Source organism: Lipotes vexillifer, unplaced genomic scaffold (genome assembly GCF_000442215.2).
Source record: "Lipotes vexillifer unplaced genomic scaffold, Lipotes_vexillifer_v1.1 scaffold4, whole genome shotgun sequence".
Classification (NCBI taxonomy): domain Eukaryota; kingdom Metazoa; phylum Chordata; class Mammalia; order Artiodactyla; family Lipotidae; genus Lipotes; species Lipotes vexillifer.
In genome coordinates this window covers 3,444,648-3,462,498 of record NW_006785876.1, presented here as the reverse complement: position 1 = coordinate 3,462,498, position 17,851 = coordinate 3,444,648, and the positions used below count along the sequence as shown (strand labels likewise).

At 56.5% G+C, this 17,851-nt stretch overlaps 1 protein-coding gene across 1 annotated transcript in view; it reads left to right on the top strand.

Annotated features, from left to right (window-relative positions):
- Positions 1-7,567, top strand: part of PGC (progastricsin) — an 8,914-nt gene extending 1,347 nt beyond the window's left edge. Inside the window, exons 2-9 of the mRNA XM_007458201.1 lie at positions 1,097-1,247; positions 1,655-1,772; positions 2,735-2,853; positions 3,491-3,690; positions 4,828-4,950; positions 5,507-5,654; positions 6,438-6,536; positions 7,275-7,567. Coding sequence (XP_007458263.1) covers positions 1,097-1,247; positions 1,655-1,772; positions 2,735-2,853; positions 3,491-3,690; positions 4,828-4,950; positions 5,507-5,654; positions 6,438-6,536; positions 7,275-7,430 — 1,114 coding nt within the window. The 3' untranslated portion in view covers positions 7,431-7,567. The remainder of the gene's footprint in view (positions 1-1,096; positions 1,248-1,654; positions 1,773-2,734; positions 2,854-3,490; positions 3,691-4,827; positions 4,951-5,506; positions 5,655-6,437; positions 6,537-7,274) is intronic.
- Positions 7,568-17,851: the final 10,284 nt, after the last annotated feature.

Here is a 17,851-nt window from a genome sequence, read left to right as displayed (position 1 = left end):
AAGCAGCAGGAATTCTGGAGCCTGGAACAAGGCCTGGGTGGACCCGCAGAGACCCTTAGGCAATGGCAGCAAGCAGGTCTGGGAGGACGTGGGCAGAAACCCATAATTCAGTACATACAGTTCCAGAGCTGATTCGGGCTCCGGACCACCCAGGCCAACCTCCCCACTGTCCCTGCATCCTGAGAGGAGCATGATTGATCCAGGCCAGACAAGTCGCTGCAGGGGCAGAACTAGGACCCTGTCTTCTGAGTCCCCAGTCTAGTGCCCTTCCCCTGGTCCTGTGCTCTGTCACAGCCAACCGGCACCAGGTGCCTGACAGCCACTGTACCAGAGGACTTTCTCTGGGGTGAACTTTGCCATCTATGAAACTTTTATCTTATTTTATTGGCCACATTGTGCAGCATGTGGGATCTTAGTTCCCTGACCAGGGATTGAACCCGCTCCCACTGCAGTGGAAGTGCAGAGTGTTAACCACTGGACGCCAGGGAAGTGCTTCTGAAATCTTTTTTAAAAATGCACAAATTGGGAATTCCCTGGCCGTCCAGTGGTTAAGGACTCCGCGCTTTCACTGTTGAGGGCGCGGGTTCAATCCCTGGTCAGGGAACTAAGATCCCGCAAGCCACGCGGCACAGCCAAAAAAAACAAAACCAAAACCAAAACAAAACAGAACAAAAATGTACAAATCCTACAAAGGGTAATGTCTGAAGTTCCTCTCCCCTGCCTGGGAAAGTGTTTATGGGATATCTGAGAGTGGAGGACCAGGGTGGGATGAGGACCCATGAGATGGGGTGGGGGCATGCATGGGTGAAGGCAGTTGTTTTCTGAATCTCAGAGCAAGCCCTGAGAAGAGTTTTGAAAGAAAGAGAAAGAGAGAGGAAGAAAATGAGAGGCAGAGGGAGAAAAAGCCAGAGAGAACCGGAGATTGAGACAGAGATGGAGAAAGAGGGAGACACACAGACACGTACAAGCCGCAGACACCGGGGGACAGAGCAGCAGGGAGCCTGAGGCAAACAGAGATGGAGAGAGAGAGAGATTGGGATATTAGAGCCTCTGTAGGAAAGAGGGAGGTCCTGCCCTGACCCCAGCCCGTCTGCAGAGTCCCCGTGAAGAAATTAAAGTCCATCCGTGAGACCATGAAAGAGAAGGGGATACTGGAGGACTTCCTGAGGACCCACAAGTACGACCCCGCCCAGAAGTACCGCTTTAATGACTTCAGCGTGACCTCCGAGCCCATGGACTACATGGACGTGAGTCCTGACCCTCCCCGGGGCTCCCCATGTCCCTGCTGCCAAAGGCCAGGCCTGGGCTGTGAGCTGCGCCCTTCCTCTCTGCACCCTCCCACCCGGCCCCTGGGGCCTGCCCCCGTCTCTCAGACCTGCCAGCCCGGAGACTTCATTGGCGGGCGGAGCACTCAGGGGCCCCTGCTGACCCGGCAGCTGAGTCCACAGAGACCTTTGCAGCTGCCCCCGGGCGGGCTTGGACCGAAGGTCTGTGGTTTCTGGGCGAGCGTGGAGGGCAGGCTCAGGCCCCTGCTTCTGGTGCGGGCTGTGGGGCTGGTCACTCTGTCACTCTGTCCGTGGAGGAGGCTGGGCCTGGTGGTCCCCGGATCCCACCAGTGCTAACAGCCTGTCCATGTCCCCCCTCTCCCGCCCAGGCTGCCTACTTTGGTGAGATCAGCATCGGGACCCCACCACAGAACTTCCTGGTCCTTTTTGATACTGGCTCCTCCAACCTGTGGGTGCCCTCTGTCTACTGCCAGAGCCAGGCCTGCAGTGAGTGCTAGGTTGGGCAGGGGAGGGCGGCTGGCAGGGCAGGGCACTGACACCCTCTGGGGAAGGGCCGCACTTCATAAAGATTGCTGGGGAGAGCTGCAGTCCTGGAGAGGACCAGGGACTGGTCCAGGGTCATGTGGCACATGCCCAAGCCAGAGGGAAGAAGCTGGGCATGGAGCTGGGTGGCCCCTCTGCTTTCCCTGCTCGCCAGTACATATCCCTTCACCTACTCCAGCCCAGCCCCGCCCACTCCACTCCATTCTGCTTGCTCTGGGCAATGCCATTCCATCCCACTCCACACTGCAACAGTCTTTCTATGCTACTCCACCCCATGATTTACTAAGTTCTTACTGAGTATCTCAAGGGACACGGGAGAAAGATATAGATGTGGTCCCCTCCCTGTAGTTGTATTTGGAGACAGGAGATGTTCACTTCCTAGGGTTGCCTTGGTCCCTGCCAAAGCCTTGGGGTTTGGGTCTTGACACCTCTAGTCCAGAAGGTCCCTCGTTGGCTCCATCCTAGGCTATCTCAGGATCCTGGTGTGGCCAGCTTCTCCTCGGGGTGAGGTGAGGGTCAGGGGATGCACAGATGTCCTGGAGGTTCATTCACTCCTTCATCCGATGAGTAATTTCTCAGCTCTCGCCATGTGTCAGGAGATCTGCTGGGGGTCAGGGAGATGAATAGATTCTATATAACCTGCCCATAGGGAGGTCACCATCCTAGGGCATCTCAAGATTCTGTAGGTCAGAGGGGGCTTTGGAGTCAAGGCTGGCCAGTTCTTGTGGGTCTTCCAATGCCAGGAATGTCAGCTGGCCACCACCTGACTCAGTGGCCAGTGGGGGGTGAGGCGTGGGGGGAGTGCTGAGTCCCCAGGATGTGAGCCCAGGCTGGGAGAAAGGTGGGCAGCCCGGCAGGCCTGAGAGTGGGCCAGCCTGACTTCCCGAATTTTCCTTCCCTTGCAGCCAGCCACACCCGCTTCAACCCCAGCCTGTCCTCCACCTACTCCACCAATGGGCAGACCTTCTCCCTGCAGTATGGCAGTGGCAGCCTCACCGGCTTCTTCGGCTATGACACTCTGACAGTGAGTGATACTGCCGGCTGCCCCCATCCCCACACCGAGATGTGGGGAAGGTAGTCCGGGGCTGTGAGCTGGATTCTAACCTCAAAGTCCTCACTGTCTGATGGGGAGACTTAGATGGAGGCCCTGAAAAATATGGGAAACACCTAGTGCTCTACCGTACAGGCCAGAAAATCAGTACAGTAAAGGCTCATCCAGGGACTTCCCTGGTGGTCCAGCGGTTAAGACTCCACGCTTACCACTGTAGGGGGCATGGGTTTGATTCCTGGTCGGGGAACTAAGATTCCGCATGCCACAAGGCACAGAAAAAAAAAAAAAAAAAAAAGCTCATCCATTCACTCATTGAACCCTCACTGCGGGCCATCATGTGCCAGGCACCGAGGGCACCACAATGGTTGGGATGACCTGGTCCTTAAGGAACTTAAAGCCTCGGGAAAAAGAAGGCTGGGGTGGGGAATGCTGCAGCGGTCGGGGATGGCTTCTTGGAAGAGAAAGTGGCTTTTGCAAACCTGACAAGAAGAGAGGCAGCAGAAGCAAAGGAGGGATAAAGAACAGACCCTTGAGGGGTCTGAGGAGGGGGAGCCTGGGGGAGGTGGGTGAAGATACACTTGTCATCTCCCATCCTCTGTTCCCCCTCCAGGTCCAGGGCATCAAGGTCCCCAACCAGGAGTTCGGCCTGAGTGAGAAGGAGCCGGGTACCAATTTCCTCTATGCGAACTTCGATGGCATTATGGGCATGGCCTACCCTGCCCTGTCCATGGGTGGGGCCCCCACCGCCCTGCAGGGCATGCTGCAGGAGGGTGCCCTCACCAGCCCAGTCTTCAGCTTCTACCTCAGCAGGTAAGGAACCACCTGGCGGTCCCCAGCTCCCAGCCCATTCCCCCCGTGGCCCTGGATGGCTGAGATTCAACACTTTGGGATTTGAAGGCCTCCCAGCAGGCATATTCGGCAGGGCTTTTCCTCCTGGGCTTCTGACTCTTCCTCCTCCACTCCCCAGCCCCTGCATCCGTCCCTGCCCACTCGGCCTCTTCTTTGTACTTCTTGGCCACGACAGTATCTCTCCTTCCTCCAGCTGAACCCTTCTTTGAGCATTGCTACCCCTTGGGCTTACCTCCTGCCCAGAGCCCCAGTTAGCTCATTTCCTTCTGACCAAATGTCTTCTACCTGGACACCTCTTTTGTGTAGAAATCTATTGCTTCATGTCCTTTGATCTATTGTTCTAGCCAGGTCCTGGAGTCTCCTGGTCTAGGTCCACCATGAACTCCTAACAAGTTGTTATTCTTACCACAAACACGAGCCAACTCAGTGATTTATGTGGATGGGTCCAGGTGCCAGGCAGTAGGAGGGGTGGGGGGTGAGGTGTCGCGTGTGGCCTGGGGTGGACTTTCTTTCCTCTCCAGAATTAGACCACTACCTTCTAGAGATAGTCAATATCTACTCTCTGGGGCTTAGTCATCTAAATCTTTCAACCACATTATCCTGTTACGTTGGTTGCCGGCCTCTGTTTACAAGTACTCTCAGTTCAGCCTGTAGGAGCTCTGCCCAGTTCCACACTCAGGTTTGTTTTCTGTCTAACAGGGGAGGCCCTGCCCTCCCCTCCACCTGGGCCCTACCTCCCTCCGATCCCAGCAGAAAAATAACAAGCTGGGCCCGGATCAGGCTCCCGTGGACACGCTCCACCAGCAGCACAAAGTGAAAGGGAATGGAGAACGTGGTGTGTGGCAGGGTGGGGTGCCAGACGACCAGAGGCTTCCCCAGAGGCAGCGCTTGGTGGAGCACCTGGGAGCCTGAGGCACTGGGAAGTCTGAGCTCCAGGCGGGGGCTGGGGGTGGACACAGCCGTTCCTCAGGGAGCCCCCGTCTGAGGGGAGACACAGCCGCTCCTCAGGGAGCCCCAGTCTGGAGCCAGGGCAGGACCTCTGTTTTCCTGCCTTTTCCACAGCCACTTCCTGACTCACTTTTGCTTTACGTCCTGCAGCCAGCAGGGCTTTCAGGACGGGGGAGCAGTCATCTTCGGAGGTGTGGACAGCAGCCTGTACACGGGGCAGATCCACTGGGCCCCCGTCACCCAGGAGTTGTACTGGCAGATTGGCATGGAGGAGTGAGTCTATGGTGGGCCCTGTGGGTGTGGGCACTTTCTCAGAGCAGGCTCTGAGGCACTTCATGTCACACGGGTACTGCCGGGTGGCAGGGGGACAGAGGACCCCAGAGACCTGCTCCTGCAAAGCCACAGCTGCCCTCAGCTGGGGTTTCAAGACCCAGGTCGGCCTGGAGAAGGAGGGTGGGGTGGGGACAACATACGAAGGGGCAGGACTGGGAATCCCAGACATTTTGGACCCTGTAGTCCAACCCTAGGGGCTTAGACATTAGAAAACTGGGGTGTGTGATGGGGAGGGACTAATTTGCTCGAAGTACTTACAATGAATCAGTAACCCTGGCCTTCAGTGTTTCTAGAACCATCCTTGGAACTCTTTAGAGAGACATTCCAAGGCCATTTAGGCCTTTGACAGACTTTGGTATGAGGCAGGAGGATGGCTGGATTGGCCTCTGCAGAGTCCTTATCTTCCAGAGGTGCACCTTGATTCTGTGGTTGCAGCTCATCCCCTAGCTGCCCTGAGCTGGGAGGTGCTGAGGCCGCCCGTCTCCTCACTGTTCAGGTTCCTCATTGGTGACCAGGCCACGGGCTGGTGCTCCCAGGGCTGCCAGGCCATTGTGGACACTGGCACATCTCTGCTCACCGTGCCCCAGCAGTTCATGAGCTCCCTTCTACAGGCCACAGGGGCCAAGGAGGACCAGTATGGACAGGTGCGTGTGGCGGAGGTGTGCCCCTTCCCTGGGGGAGGCCAGCCAGGGGGCATTTATGGGTTTTCCTGGGAGCACAGGAATAGCCTGATTCTTGGCCTCCGTGCTTCTCGCTGCCCCCAGACACTGGAGGTGGGGGCCCCAGGATGACTGGGGCTGGGAGCTGGCTGGGGGCCCGAAGGCTGATCCAGGGGACCAGATGCTTGTGCTAAAAGGGTGTGGGGAAGTCACTACTAGGCAGAATTTCCTCTGAGCTTCAGCCCCTTAGCAGAAACAGGTTACACACCTGCCGGGCTTTGCAGTAAGAGGGAAATAACTAGACTGTGCTGCGAAGCCCATGAGTGACAAGGGATAACCCTTCAGTCCACAGCTCCCTCACCTCCACAGGGCCATGCTCTCTGCCCCGTGCCCCCTCCTGAGCCTACCAAAGGGTTTGCCTAATTAATGCATTCCCACTAACTTTGGTGGACTGATGGGCCATGCTTTCTACAGACTTGCGTGTTTTAAAAGGACACTTGCAGAGAAGGGGGTGTAGATTTAGTCTCTCTCATGGGGAAAATTCAAGCAAGAGTCATGTTTGGGGGTGAGAAAGATGCTCAGGTCCCCCCAGATCCCACCCTCTGCACGTGAGTCCTCATGTGTAACACAAGCAGTACTGGTGTTGCAGCCTCCAGTCCCAAAGCAGGCTTGGGGCTCAGGCTCAGGTCCTGAGGGGCTGAGGTGATGGGGTTGGCAGGTCCTCTCAGGGGGGAGATGAGGCATCCTGGGCCCTGTTCCTCTCTGCAGTTTCTCGTGGACTGTAACAACATCCAGAGCCTGCCCACCCTCACGTTCATCATCAATGGTGTGCAGTTCCCTCTGCCACCCGCTTCCTACATCCTCAATGTAAGCCCTGGCCCCTGCATCGGGAGGGTGGGGGATGGGGGATGGGGGTGAGGGGTGGGAGGAAGGGGTGGGTAGCCAGAAACGCTGGGTCTCCTTACCTCGCGCCATTTCCTGATGCCTTGCAGCATTGATTTCTTTTCCCCATCCATTGATTCTAAACCCCCGTCTCTGGAACGAGGCTATGAAAGAGCAGAATGCCACCTATTATTAATGATTATTATTAATTAGAGGGGGAGGGGAGCTGGCTCTTTGTTGATCACTTATGAGAGTAAAGCCACTGAGGGAAGCACTTTGTCTACATTTCCCTGATTACTTGTCACAACATTCAATGAGCGAGATACTGATCCTATTTTACAAACGAAAACTTGGAGGTTCAGACTCTCTGTAACTGGCCCAAGGCCACATAGCTAGTCAGGGTGAAGCTAAGCTTTGAACCCAAGCTGGTCTGGCTCCGCTCCAAGACTTTACCGCCAGGCTGACCTGCTCCAAATCAGGAACAGGAGGGAGTCAAGGAGACCCTGCAGAGGGAGGCCTGTTGCAGCCTGCCCTCAGCCACGCCAGAATCCCCCACCAGCCCGGCTCTGGCTCTGGAGACTCAGCTGGCCTGTGAGCCTTCAAGGGCAGAAACTTTGGCTCACCTGTTTCTGCATCTGTGCTGCTGGCCTGGGGCTCTGGGCTGAGCAGTGCCCCATCACTGTGTGAGCGGATGAATGAGTGTTGCCCTTCTGTGTTGTGCAGAACAACGACAGCTTTTGCATGCTGGGGGTCGAGGTCACCTACCTGCCCTCCCAGAACGGCCAGCCCCTGTGGATCCTTGGGGACGTCTTCCTCAGGTCCTACTACTCCGTCTATGACTTGGGCAACAACAGGGTTGGCTTTGCCACCGCCGCCTAGACTCAGCGCATGGATGCCCAGGCTCCCTTCTCCCTCTGGGCCTCCCAGGCTACAGGGGGTTCTCTCTGCATTTCCTCTCTGCATGTAGCCTCCCTTCTCTGGACTCTGGACTTTCTCTAACAATAAATCTTTCTTCTCCATATCGGCCAGCCTGTTGTTTCTAGAGGGCAGTTGTGGCCTGTAAGGCAGCCCCTGGTCTCAGACAATGGGGACAATGAGAGTCAGGGGCACATTTGCCTCTGCTGCACCATGTTCTCCTTGAGTTTCTAGGAGGTTTGCAGTGGGTCACTGAGAACCTAAGAGAAATAGGGCACAGGGTAGGGCTTGGGGGTAGGCCCTGCATCCCTCAAAGCTTGGAGTCTGTTCACATCTTCTCTCTGGAGACGGAAGACTGTGGTAGTGGCATGGAAGCAGGACATTCCTTTGTAATGGGCAATCCAAAATGCTCTGCTGACCTAATTTACCAAACTACCACCAGAGTGACCCCACACATGTGCACTAGCAGTGTGACTAGGGGTCCAATGTATCCTAAATCTAGGCCTCTTCCTCCTTATCTGTGATCAAGTTCCACTAGGAGCTTTCAGAGTAAGGCTGGATGCCGATACACAGTTGTAACAGTCACGGATCCTTTAGGGAGAGATCACCCGATGCCACCAGTAGGTTCCAGGAGGGCTCCAGAAGATCTGGGCTGAGTTATGCCTATTGTATTTTAACCCAGACCCCTATGTCCCAGGGCTTGTCTTTAAAGAAGGGCTGGCTCTCAACCATGGACAAGAGGGATAGCTATTTGAATCACATGAAAATCAAACCCATTTGTTCTAACCAACTGAGCAAGAGGTCTTGTCCTTCTGGACTTCATTCCTGTCCTCCATAGGACCCTCCCAGAAAAAGACCCGGAAACCTGGTGGGGGGCGGGGAGGGACACGGTATGGGGATGGGGAGGAGGAGGAGGAGGAAGAGGAGGAAAAGGTAAAGAATGATAGCTCAGCACCCTGTAACTTCCAGCAGGGGAAGGTGACACGAAAGAGGTCAGGAAATTTCTGTCCAGCAACATGGCAGTGGGGGGTACCTGCAAGCTCAGGCTGATGAGGTCTAGGTGGGGAGGGCGTATACATAAACGGAGAACTCACAACTAGAGGGGAGGTGGGCTCTATTTTATAGTCATATTTCCTTTACCATGCTGACCAACCTTGTCCCTTATGCTCAAGATCCAGGTCTGGTACCCCACTCCAAACCAGGAGGGAAACTGAGGTTTGACACAGAGGGGTTTCTATGGCAACAGCACACCATCTGGGATCCTACATCTTTCCTAGACTCCAGGAAAGCCAGCCCGCTGCAAGCCTCTCCTTGGGGTCAGATAGGCCACAGGGTGTATTGTGGTGATCTGTGTGGTTCGGACATCACTTATTGAAAAGAGAAAACTTGCGAAAGGAGTAGAAACGAAGTGGAACAAAATTTCCAAATTAAACACCAAGTCCCTGTACAGGCCTGAACTCACAGAGCGGCACTACAAATCCCGGCGTGCCTAGCCGAGCGGCAGGGAGGACTACGCTTCCCAGCGGGCTCCGCGGCAGGCCGACGTGGGGCGGAGTCGGGCGGGGCGGGGCGGGGCGGGGCCGCGGGGGTAGGGTGCTGCCCTCTGCCGGGCGCGGCGGGAAGTGGGTGCGGAGTGACAGCAAGAGCCCCGGCGCCGGGCGCGGGGCTCGGTGACAGCGGAGGCGGCGGCCGCCGGCTGGACGTAGGGAGCGGCGGCGGCGCCGACGGCAGAAGGAAGGGCGGACGGGGGCGGGCCTCCCTGGTGGCGCGGAGCCTGAGGAGCCCGGGAGGGGGTGGCTGGCACATATCTCGGGCCGGACACCTGAACTTGGGACAAGTTGCCGGAGCCGCGGGGCGCGGGCGGCGGACGGATTGACCTTCATAGTTAGGTGAGCAGCGCTGGGGGGCAAGGGGTGCGCGGAGGGCCCGGAACCCCCGACCCAGGCTCCCCTGCTCCGATCCAGTGGGTCCGGGAGACAGGTGGGTGGGTGGGGGTGTCGACTGGAAAGGGGAGCGAGACCGTGTGCGCCGCGCTGCCACCCGCCCCGCTGTCCGTCTAGCCCGGGACGCCCGGCGCATGGCCGGGGCGGCGCTGCCCGCGGAGCTTGGGAGCCCCTTCAGCCCCTCCCTTCAGGCCCGGGCCGGGGGGCGGCTTCTCTGCGACCTTATGTAACCAGGCGGGAGGGGCCGTGGCGGGCACGGGCCTTCCCGGCCCGGGAGCTGGGTGTCGAAGGGGCGGGAGACGTGGGAGTGAACTTGCAAGAAGTTTGAGGGCGTGTGGGCCCGGCGCCCACTTCTTCTCCACCGGACGCGGCTGGGGCGGGTGGCACGGGGGAGGGCGCCGGAGGTAGGGGAGGTGTGCGGGGGCCGAGTCCGGCCGGGCCAGGCCCTGCCTGGATGGTCCGGGGGAATGGGAGGGCCGGAGCGGCGCCACGCCCCGGGGGCCGGGCTGCTGGAAGCTGAGGGGGGGGGCGGGTGGAAGTACCATCCTTCCCTCCCTTCCCGTCCCTTCCTCCCCCTCGGTCTCTTGAAGAAGCCGCCTCTGCCAGAGTCTCCCGGTATCCCTGAGCGCAGTCTTTTTCTCCCCCTTGCATTATTCCACGACCTTAGGGAAGCCCAACCCTAGAGCTCACCCACTGCACGCCCCTCTTTCTACCTTCCCTGGAGCTCCCAGCCATCTGCCCGCCCCCTGAGTATCCCCCTTCTTCTCGGTCCCGAATCCCGGAAAACACGCCCCCTTCCCCCCGATTCCCTGAGTCCGCACCGCCCAACCTCAGGCCGTCCCGCCCCCGAGTCAGCGCTCCTTCTTCTCCCCTCCTCCCGGTACCCCGCTCAGCTATTCGGCCGTAGCGAGTGCGCTCGCCTCCTCGAAGGGAGCGGGCTGATGCCAGCTCGGCTCCCCCGCCCCTCGGCCCCCTCCCGCCGGGGGTTCTGGCTTCACGCACGGCTGCCTCGAGCTGCTCAGGGTTGCGCGAGCAGGTTCGCGCTGAAGCCACCCGGCGCGCCCCAGCCCAGCGCCCAGGGGGAGGGAGGAAGGGAGGGAGGGGGAGAGGGCGCCTGGGGCGGGGCTCGTCTGCGCGAGCGCCCGCATTGCCCAGGGCTCCCCCACCCCCTCCTCATTCCAAGCCAGCCCCTCACCGCGGGGTTCTTCTCAGATGCCCCGTCCACTCCTGCCGCCCGTCCGTTCTGGGGATGGTTCTGCGCGAACAGTTTCTGGACTAAACTTTAGCGCTTTGGCTTAGTGTTCTCTGGGGAAGTGTCAGTTAATTGCCGCCCAGACCCCACCCCCCACCCTGAGAGAGGAGTGCTTGGGTGAGCAGGGAAGGGGACAGGCCGGTTCAGGTCCCCAGTGACACCTCTGGGATGTGGGCTCAGGACCCTGCTAGCTGAGATTCCACCGGCCCAAGACCTGGCACTCTTGGGCAACTGGGGGTGGAGGGGAAGGTAGGGGGCTGGTCTCTGGTGTCCTCCAAGGCTGCCAGATGTGGGTGCCCTCAGATCAGATCGCAGTTCTTGGTTCCTTGGCTTGTTCCCTCTGAGGCCTTCACTCTTCCCAGCCTGAGAGATGGCTCCCAGGCCCTGCCTTCAGGGAGATCGCAGTCTGGGAGAGAGACAGCCAGGCCAGAAGAGGCTGGAGAGGGGAAGGGCTGGCTGCCTTGGGAGCCCTGCCTGGTAGTCTGAGGTGTGCTTGTACCATGCCTCAGTTTCCCCAGCCGTGGAATTCACTTGGACCCCTTCGTTCTGCCTGCCTCCTGGCTTCTAGATGTGAGTCGGGAACCAGAGAGTGTAAATGAAGGGCTGTTTAGGGTGACTCTATGCTCCGCTTGTGCGGGAGAGCAGCCAATGTTGCTTACAGTTTACAAGGCCTGTTACAGCTGCAGTGCTATTTTGTCCTCAACTCAGCTCTGTGAGGTGCAGCCAAATGGGAACCCAGGTCTCCTGGTTCTGTGTCCCATGGAAGGGGTGCAGGGATTGAGGACATCTCAGGTGAGCACTCAATCCAGGGAGAGCCCCTGGGCTTCTGTGGGCTGATGGCCTGGTAACTCACAGTCAGAGGTGGGTAGGAGGGTGGGCCAGGGCAGGCAGGAGCCCATCCAGGGTTCTGGGATGATGGGAGTACCCAGTGCTCACCTCCATGGCCAGTGAGGCCTCCCTTTCAGCCTCTCAGCTGGAAAGCAGGTGGGAGGGGCTTCCCACCTCTCAGGCCTGGCTGCCCTTTGAGGGTCTGGCTTCTGGCCTGGATCCCTCCTGGGGCTCTGTTTATGGCTGTAATTGCATCATTAGCCAGAGTTTATAGAGTTACTTAGCACCTGCCCCCACAGGGAGTGGCCTAGCCACCCCCTGGCTTCTGTCTCTTCCTTTTCAAAGTCATCTTGGTTTCTGCAGGCAGCAGGGGTTTCCCCAACTGCAGCTGGCATGAAAGCCAGGTTGGGCCTTTGTCCTAGGGATGGAGGGCAGTCAGCACTTGGGGCCCAGCTTGGGGCTGCCCTGGAGATGACAGTGGAAATTGGGTTGGCCTCCTCTGATACAGAGGGAGGGAGTTCAGAGTTCCCAGAGCTGCCAGAAGTGTCCACATCCCAGGATACAGTGGGTGTTTTTGCATATAATATATGTAACCTCATCTGAAAAGAGGGAGATAAAAATGTACAATCTTCACAGGCCGCTGTAAGGAGTCAGGTGCCTGGTACATGGTGAGTCCAGGGTGCTGCTCTGTATGTCAGTGTGGGGTGTATGTGATTGATGGGAGTTTGTGTGTGTTATGAGGTTATGAGGTTATAGGTATCTACATACGTGTATATAGATGAATTGTGTATATGCATGTCTAAGAGAGTGTAACGATAACATTAATAGAATCTCTTTATGCTATAATAGAACAATATTGTAATGAAAGTTAGTCATAATAGTAGTTGTCAACATTTATTGTATATTTACTCTTCAGAATGGGGTAGTACTTATTATTTTCATTATACTGATTCAGAGACGTTAAGCAGGTTGCCTGAAGTCACATAGCCTGGAAGTGGTAGGGATTCTAACCCAGGCCCAACTGAGTCCAAAATCCATGTTCTCAATCCCTGCAGAAGACCACTTCAGGGTTTCCCAGGAGTTCTGTCTTAAAAGGCAGGGTGTGTCGTGGTGCAGGAACCTTCTTTTCCGCCTCCGGGGTCTTCTGCTCTGAGCAGGGTTGGGACTTGTTGAAGCCCCTGCCCCAGGACACACCTGTCTCCTGGCTGCTCTTCTGAGCTGCTGACACAGGTGACGAAGGACCCCTGGCAAGAACTCTCCTGCCTGGCCCGGGGAAGAGATGGGTTCAGACAAGGCTTCCTGGGTCTCCTTGGTTACCTCAAACATTCCCTTACAGTGAAGCCCTCAGTAGGCACTTGTTTAATCAGATGTGGAGAAAAGGCTGGGGGGCTATTGGGTGAGAAGGGGACAGTAGGGAGTCTTGAGAAGAACCCAGGACACCCTGCGCTGACAGGCCGTGTGGTATCACAAAATACCTATAGTGATATTGTATAAAATATACCTTGACATGACCTGGGACCTGCCTCACATTTTAGCACCCATTCCCACCCTTATTCAACCCTCTCCTCCATCCTGCCTATTTCTCTTTATTAGTGTGGTAGACTGCAAAGGTGGCCCAAATTTTCTCCCTCTATGTATCCATGGCCGGTCCCTGCCTCTCTCAGCCTCGGTTTCCGTATCTGTGAACCTAGATCATCTGTGGAGTCCCCTCCAGTGCGAGCCTTCTATCAATCTTCCGCAAAGGCACCAAGGCAGGAGAGGCTTCAGAAAGGTTTGGGTATGGGGTGCAGGGGAGCGGGGAGGTGCTGCCCAAGTCCACGCAGTAGAGCTTTCGCTAAAGCCTGGCCCTGTGGAGCGACCAGCCAGTTTTTCTTGGGACAGAGCCATAGCTACCATGTATTGAGCGCTGGGCTAAGTGTACCCTAGAGCATGAGCTCCAGGGCCAGGCTGCCTGGCTTGGAATCCCAGCTCTGCCACTTACCAGCTGTGTGACCCTGGGCAAGCTGCTAAACTGCACTGTGTCTCTGTTTCCACACCTAGAAATCGAGGAGTATAGTAGCACCTACCTAATAGTGCTGTAGGGAGGGCTAAGTGTGTTGGTGCTTGCTGCATGTATAGGACCTAGAACAGTGCTGTGCTCAAAAAATGTTAATTATCATAATTAACTTCTATAATGTCTTTATTTCTCATTTCCAGGTGAGGAAATAGAGGCATAGAGAGCTCTAGGGGAGAAATAAAGACCTATGGGTTGCAAACAGGCCTCTCCCGTGGGTCTAGCAGCCTCGAGCAAAATGCCTTATATGGGGCTTTGCAGACTCCATGGCCACAGTCCCCACCACTCCCTGTTGTACCACACCCTGCTCAGTCTCCACAATTAACAAGGTAGCACATTTGGCCATGCCTGCAGCATCTCTACCTCCCCTCCCTGCCCTGTCCCTTGGGACTCCTAGGATAGCATCTGGCCTGGTCACTTACTACTCACTCCTGACCAGAGGCCCTTCCCCTGCCCTCCTGCTGCCTGGCCCTCCTGCACTCTGACCAGAGATACAGATCTCCTTGTCTGCAATGCCATTAAAAGCAGAGATAAAATCTCAGCCATAAGGCAGGATGTGGAACTTACCGTCCCCACAGGAAGTGCTTTGCTGGCTATGGGGCAGTGGGGGCAGTGGGTGAGAGCAGAGGGCAGCCGAGAGGGGCAGAAGCAAGAGGCAGAGTCATCACCAGTTTTCTTTCCTGTCTCTTAAGTGTGGGCATGAGGAGGAAGAGAAATTAGGTCTGGTCATCCCCACCCTTGTCCAGCTTCCTTGGGGCCAGGCCACCTTCTTGTCTTCTTTCCACACAGTGGGGTCCCAGAGTCAAATGTGATGCCTTGGGATTAATCCAGGAATTCCAACAGACTATCCAGAAACCCATGGTCCATATTCCCTTGTCCCAGCCCTTGTTCATGCTGGTCCCTTCTCCTGGCAACCCCTCCCCTACTCCCCTCCCTATAGGCAAAATCCTCTGTCCATAACGGCACACCCTTCCAGGAGACCAGGGGACTGCTCCATCTGCAGCTCCAGCTGGATGTTGTGATGCCCTGGGGAGCTCTTTTAAAAAAAAAACTGTTGCACCTGAGTCTTCAGGGAGGGGCTTAGGCATCAATATTAAAAAAAAGAAAAAAGAAAATTTTGTCTGATGATTCTAAAGCCCTGTCTCTAGGACAGTGGTTCTCAAATTTGAGTGGGCATCAGAATCAACTGCAGGATTGTTAAAACAGATTACTGGGCCCCAGTCTCAGGGTTTCTAATTGAGTAGGTCTGCAAATTCCAATAGGTCTAGAATTTGCAATTCTAACACGTTTGCTGGTAATGCTAACGCTTCTGGTCCTGGGACCCCACTTTGATAACCTACTGTTTTGCAGCTACCCAGGCCAGAGCTATCTGTTTCCTGGGTCTCCGATTGCTTTGGGTCTCTTAGGCCTGTCTACTTTTCGAATCCAGGTCCCCAGGGGTAGGAACCACTCTGAGACCATTTGGTGACCCCTAGTCTCTGGTATGGTCAGCCCTCCCTCCCCCATTCTGACTTTCTGCCCTCACCTCCCATTAAATTGACCAGTGTCCAGTCTTAGCCCCACCCTTCAGGACAGGTGCTCAGGAAATAGTTACTGCTTAAGGCAGGGTGAGGTGGACAGCACCAGCCCCGAGAGTCAGCGGGACATGGGGGCGGTGGGGTCTGAAGCTCCCGTAAAAGTGCTTGGAGCCAGGGTGGCATTGCTGGCACCAGGGTGGAGGTGTCCAAAGCAGCCCAAAATGAGGCTGTAGAAAGACGCATCATGTTGTTTTACTTTCCCACCCTGTGGAGGGTGTTTGATCACTGTTTGAATTGCCTTTTTTGGTTAATAATAAAAATGATAATACACATGCAAGAAATAGACGTTTCCGGGCTTCCCTGGTGGCGTAGTGCTTGAGAGTCCGCCTGCCGATGTAGGGGACACGGGTTCGTGCCCCGGTCCGAGAAGATCCCACATGCCGCAGAGCGGCTGGGCCCGTGAGCCATGGCCGCTGAGCCTGCGCATCCGGAGCCTGTGCTCCGCAACGGGAGAGGCCACAACAGTGAGAGGCCCGCGTACCGCAAAAAAAAAAAAAAAAAAGAAATAGCCATTTCCTTCTCCTTTCTTCACCCGGCCTGGAGACGTTGGAATGGTGGGTGGGGGTCATTGTTGGGAGTAGGGATGTGTCCATCATCTTCCAGGGGGTCCTGGGCCTTGAGGGCAGCAGATAGTCGGGTGACAGTGGGGTTTCACTGGGAGGCCTGTGTGGGTGGAGTCTTCCTTGGAAGCTGGGGGAGTTTCAGGGAAGCCTTCTGGGAGGTGAGAAGAGGTGATGGTAGGTCCTCCAGCCCTGCAGGGGGGTGGTGAGAGGAGCTGGAGTCGGAGCCCATCAATCTACAGATGAATGGACTGCTCCAAGGTCACACTCTGAGCACAGGGGTGGGGTCCGTCTTGTAGGATGCAGTATCGCCAGTGCCTGGAGAGAGGCTGGTGTGTAATGGGTGCTCAGTACAGCTTCATGAAGTGAGTGAGCGAGCGTGAATCGGGTCCCGGTAGTGTGCTCAGAAACGAGGACACACAAATGCTTTACCCGTGGTCTCTGCCCTGCAGGAACATCACCATTTAAGACCCAGGGACTGGTTCCCAGGGACTTGTACAAGGAGGAGCTCCCTGCCTCTGCCCACAGTGATCCAGGCCCAGCCTGGCTCTAGCATGGGGCTTACAGCCTGTCCCTCCCCGCGGAGAGTTTGCAGCAGCAGCCCTGCCCCCTACCCCCCCACCGCAGTTCTACCAGTGGGTCTGTGGGGTGGGGCTCCAGTTTGTTTTCTCCTGTTTGCCTAGGGAAATCACAGCCTGTCCTCTGCCTTGTTTACAATTGGTTTGGGGACAGCACCTGCCCCAGCTCTTACATCCCTGAGGGGTGCAGTGTGGCCAGGAGGTGACACACTATCCTGTCCACCCCCTGCTGCCTCTGTCCCCTCCCTGCCCTGGCCAGGTGTGCTCTCATCTGCCCCTGCCAGCGAGGCACCATCTGGCTTTGCCATGGGCTGATTGGAGCTGCAGGGCTGTGGGCCTCAGAGGCTGGCTGGCGCAGCCCCTGTGTTGTCGAGAGGAGGGGACCGGGATCCAGGGAGTGCGGGGGACCCGCTCCAACATCCACTGGGGTCAGCAGGCACGGACTGAGTGGGGGCCTGGCACTGTGCCGGCTAAGCAGGGTGGGTGGGAATAAAGACACGGCTCCTCCCCCAAAACTGATAGCCTGGTGGGGAATTTCAGTAACTGCAGAGGACAGTGAAAGGCAGAGTGATGCGAGATAGTACAGAGCCGTGGACTAAATGACCACAAATGTGTCGACGCCTGGCCCTTTGGTCTGAAGAGCATTCTTCCTTTTTTTTTTTAAATTAATTTTTATTGGAGTATAGTTGATTTACAGTGTTGTGTTAGCTTCAGGTGTGCAGCAAGGTCAATCAATTTATACATATCCACATATCCACTCTTTTTTTAGATTCTATTCCCATCTAGGTCATTACAGAGTATTGAGTAGTGTTCCCTGTGCTATACAGTAGGTTCTTATTAGTTATCTATGTTATATATAGTAGTGTGTATATGTCAATCCCAATCTCCCAATTTATCCCTCCCCCCCGAAGGGCATTCTTCCTTGGTCCAGAGAGAGTTTTTACAGAAGGGCTCATGCCAGCACTGAGACCTTGGCTCAGCCCTTCTCACCCCTTGAGCTCCAGAAAGGGTGGCTCTCTCTATCCCTGGGTCCTCCCACCCGGGGGTCACCTCTGCAGGCCCAGGAGCCTTCCTTCCTGGACAGGGTCCTTTCTTCCCAGAGGCCTAGAGGCTGCTGAGTGAGAGGTGAGGCCACAGGGAGGCTGCTGGCTCCTGAGCTACCCGCCTGTCATTTGAAGCCTTGGGCCCTGGGGCACATGGTGCTAAATTGGGTGCAACAGCTCAGGCCTCTTTGGGCACACCTGTTGCTGAGCCCCAAGACTTGGGCTTGGAACCGGAGCAGTGCCTCTGCCCCCCCCACCCCACCTCCAGCATCCATCTCTTCCCCCCTCTTTCCTTTGCCCCCCACATCCCTATCCCGCTGACCCTTCACCTAGTTCCACGGCATCTGGAACATCAGGCCTAGATGCGGGTGTGTCTCCCTGTCTTGCTTCATCTTCCTCATTTCATTTTTCTGCCTCCCTCCTTCTTTTGGTGTATTTAGGGGGTGTGTGAGGCCCGCCCTGCTCCCCTAGGGCCTTCCCAATGTGGACCTCTGAGCTCTGCTGTCAGGGACCCAGAGGAATGGCCCAGGGCAGGGTGAGGTGGGTGGGAG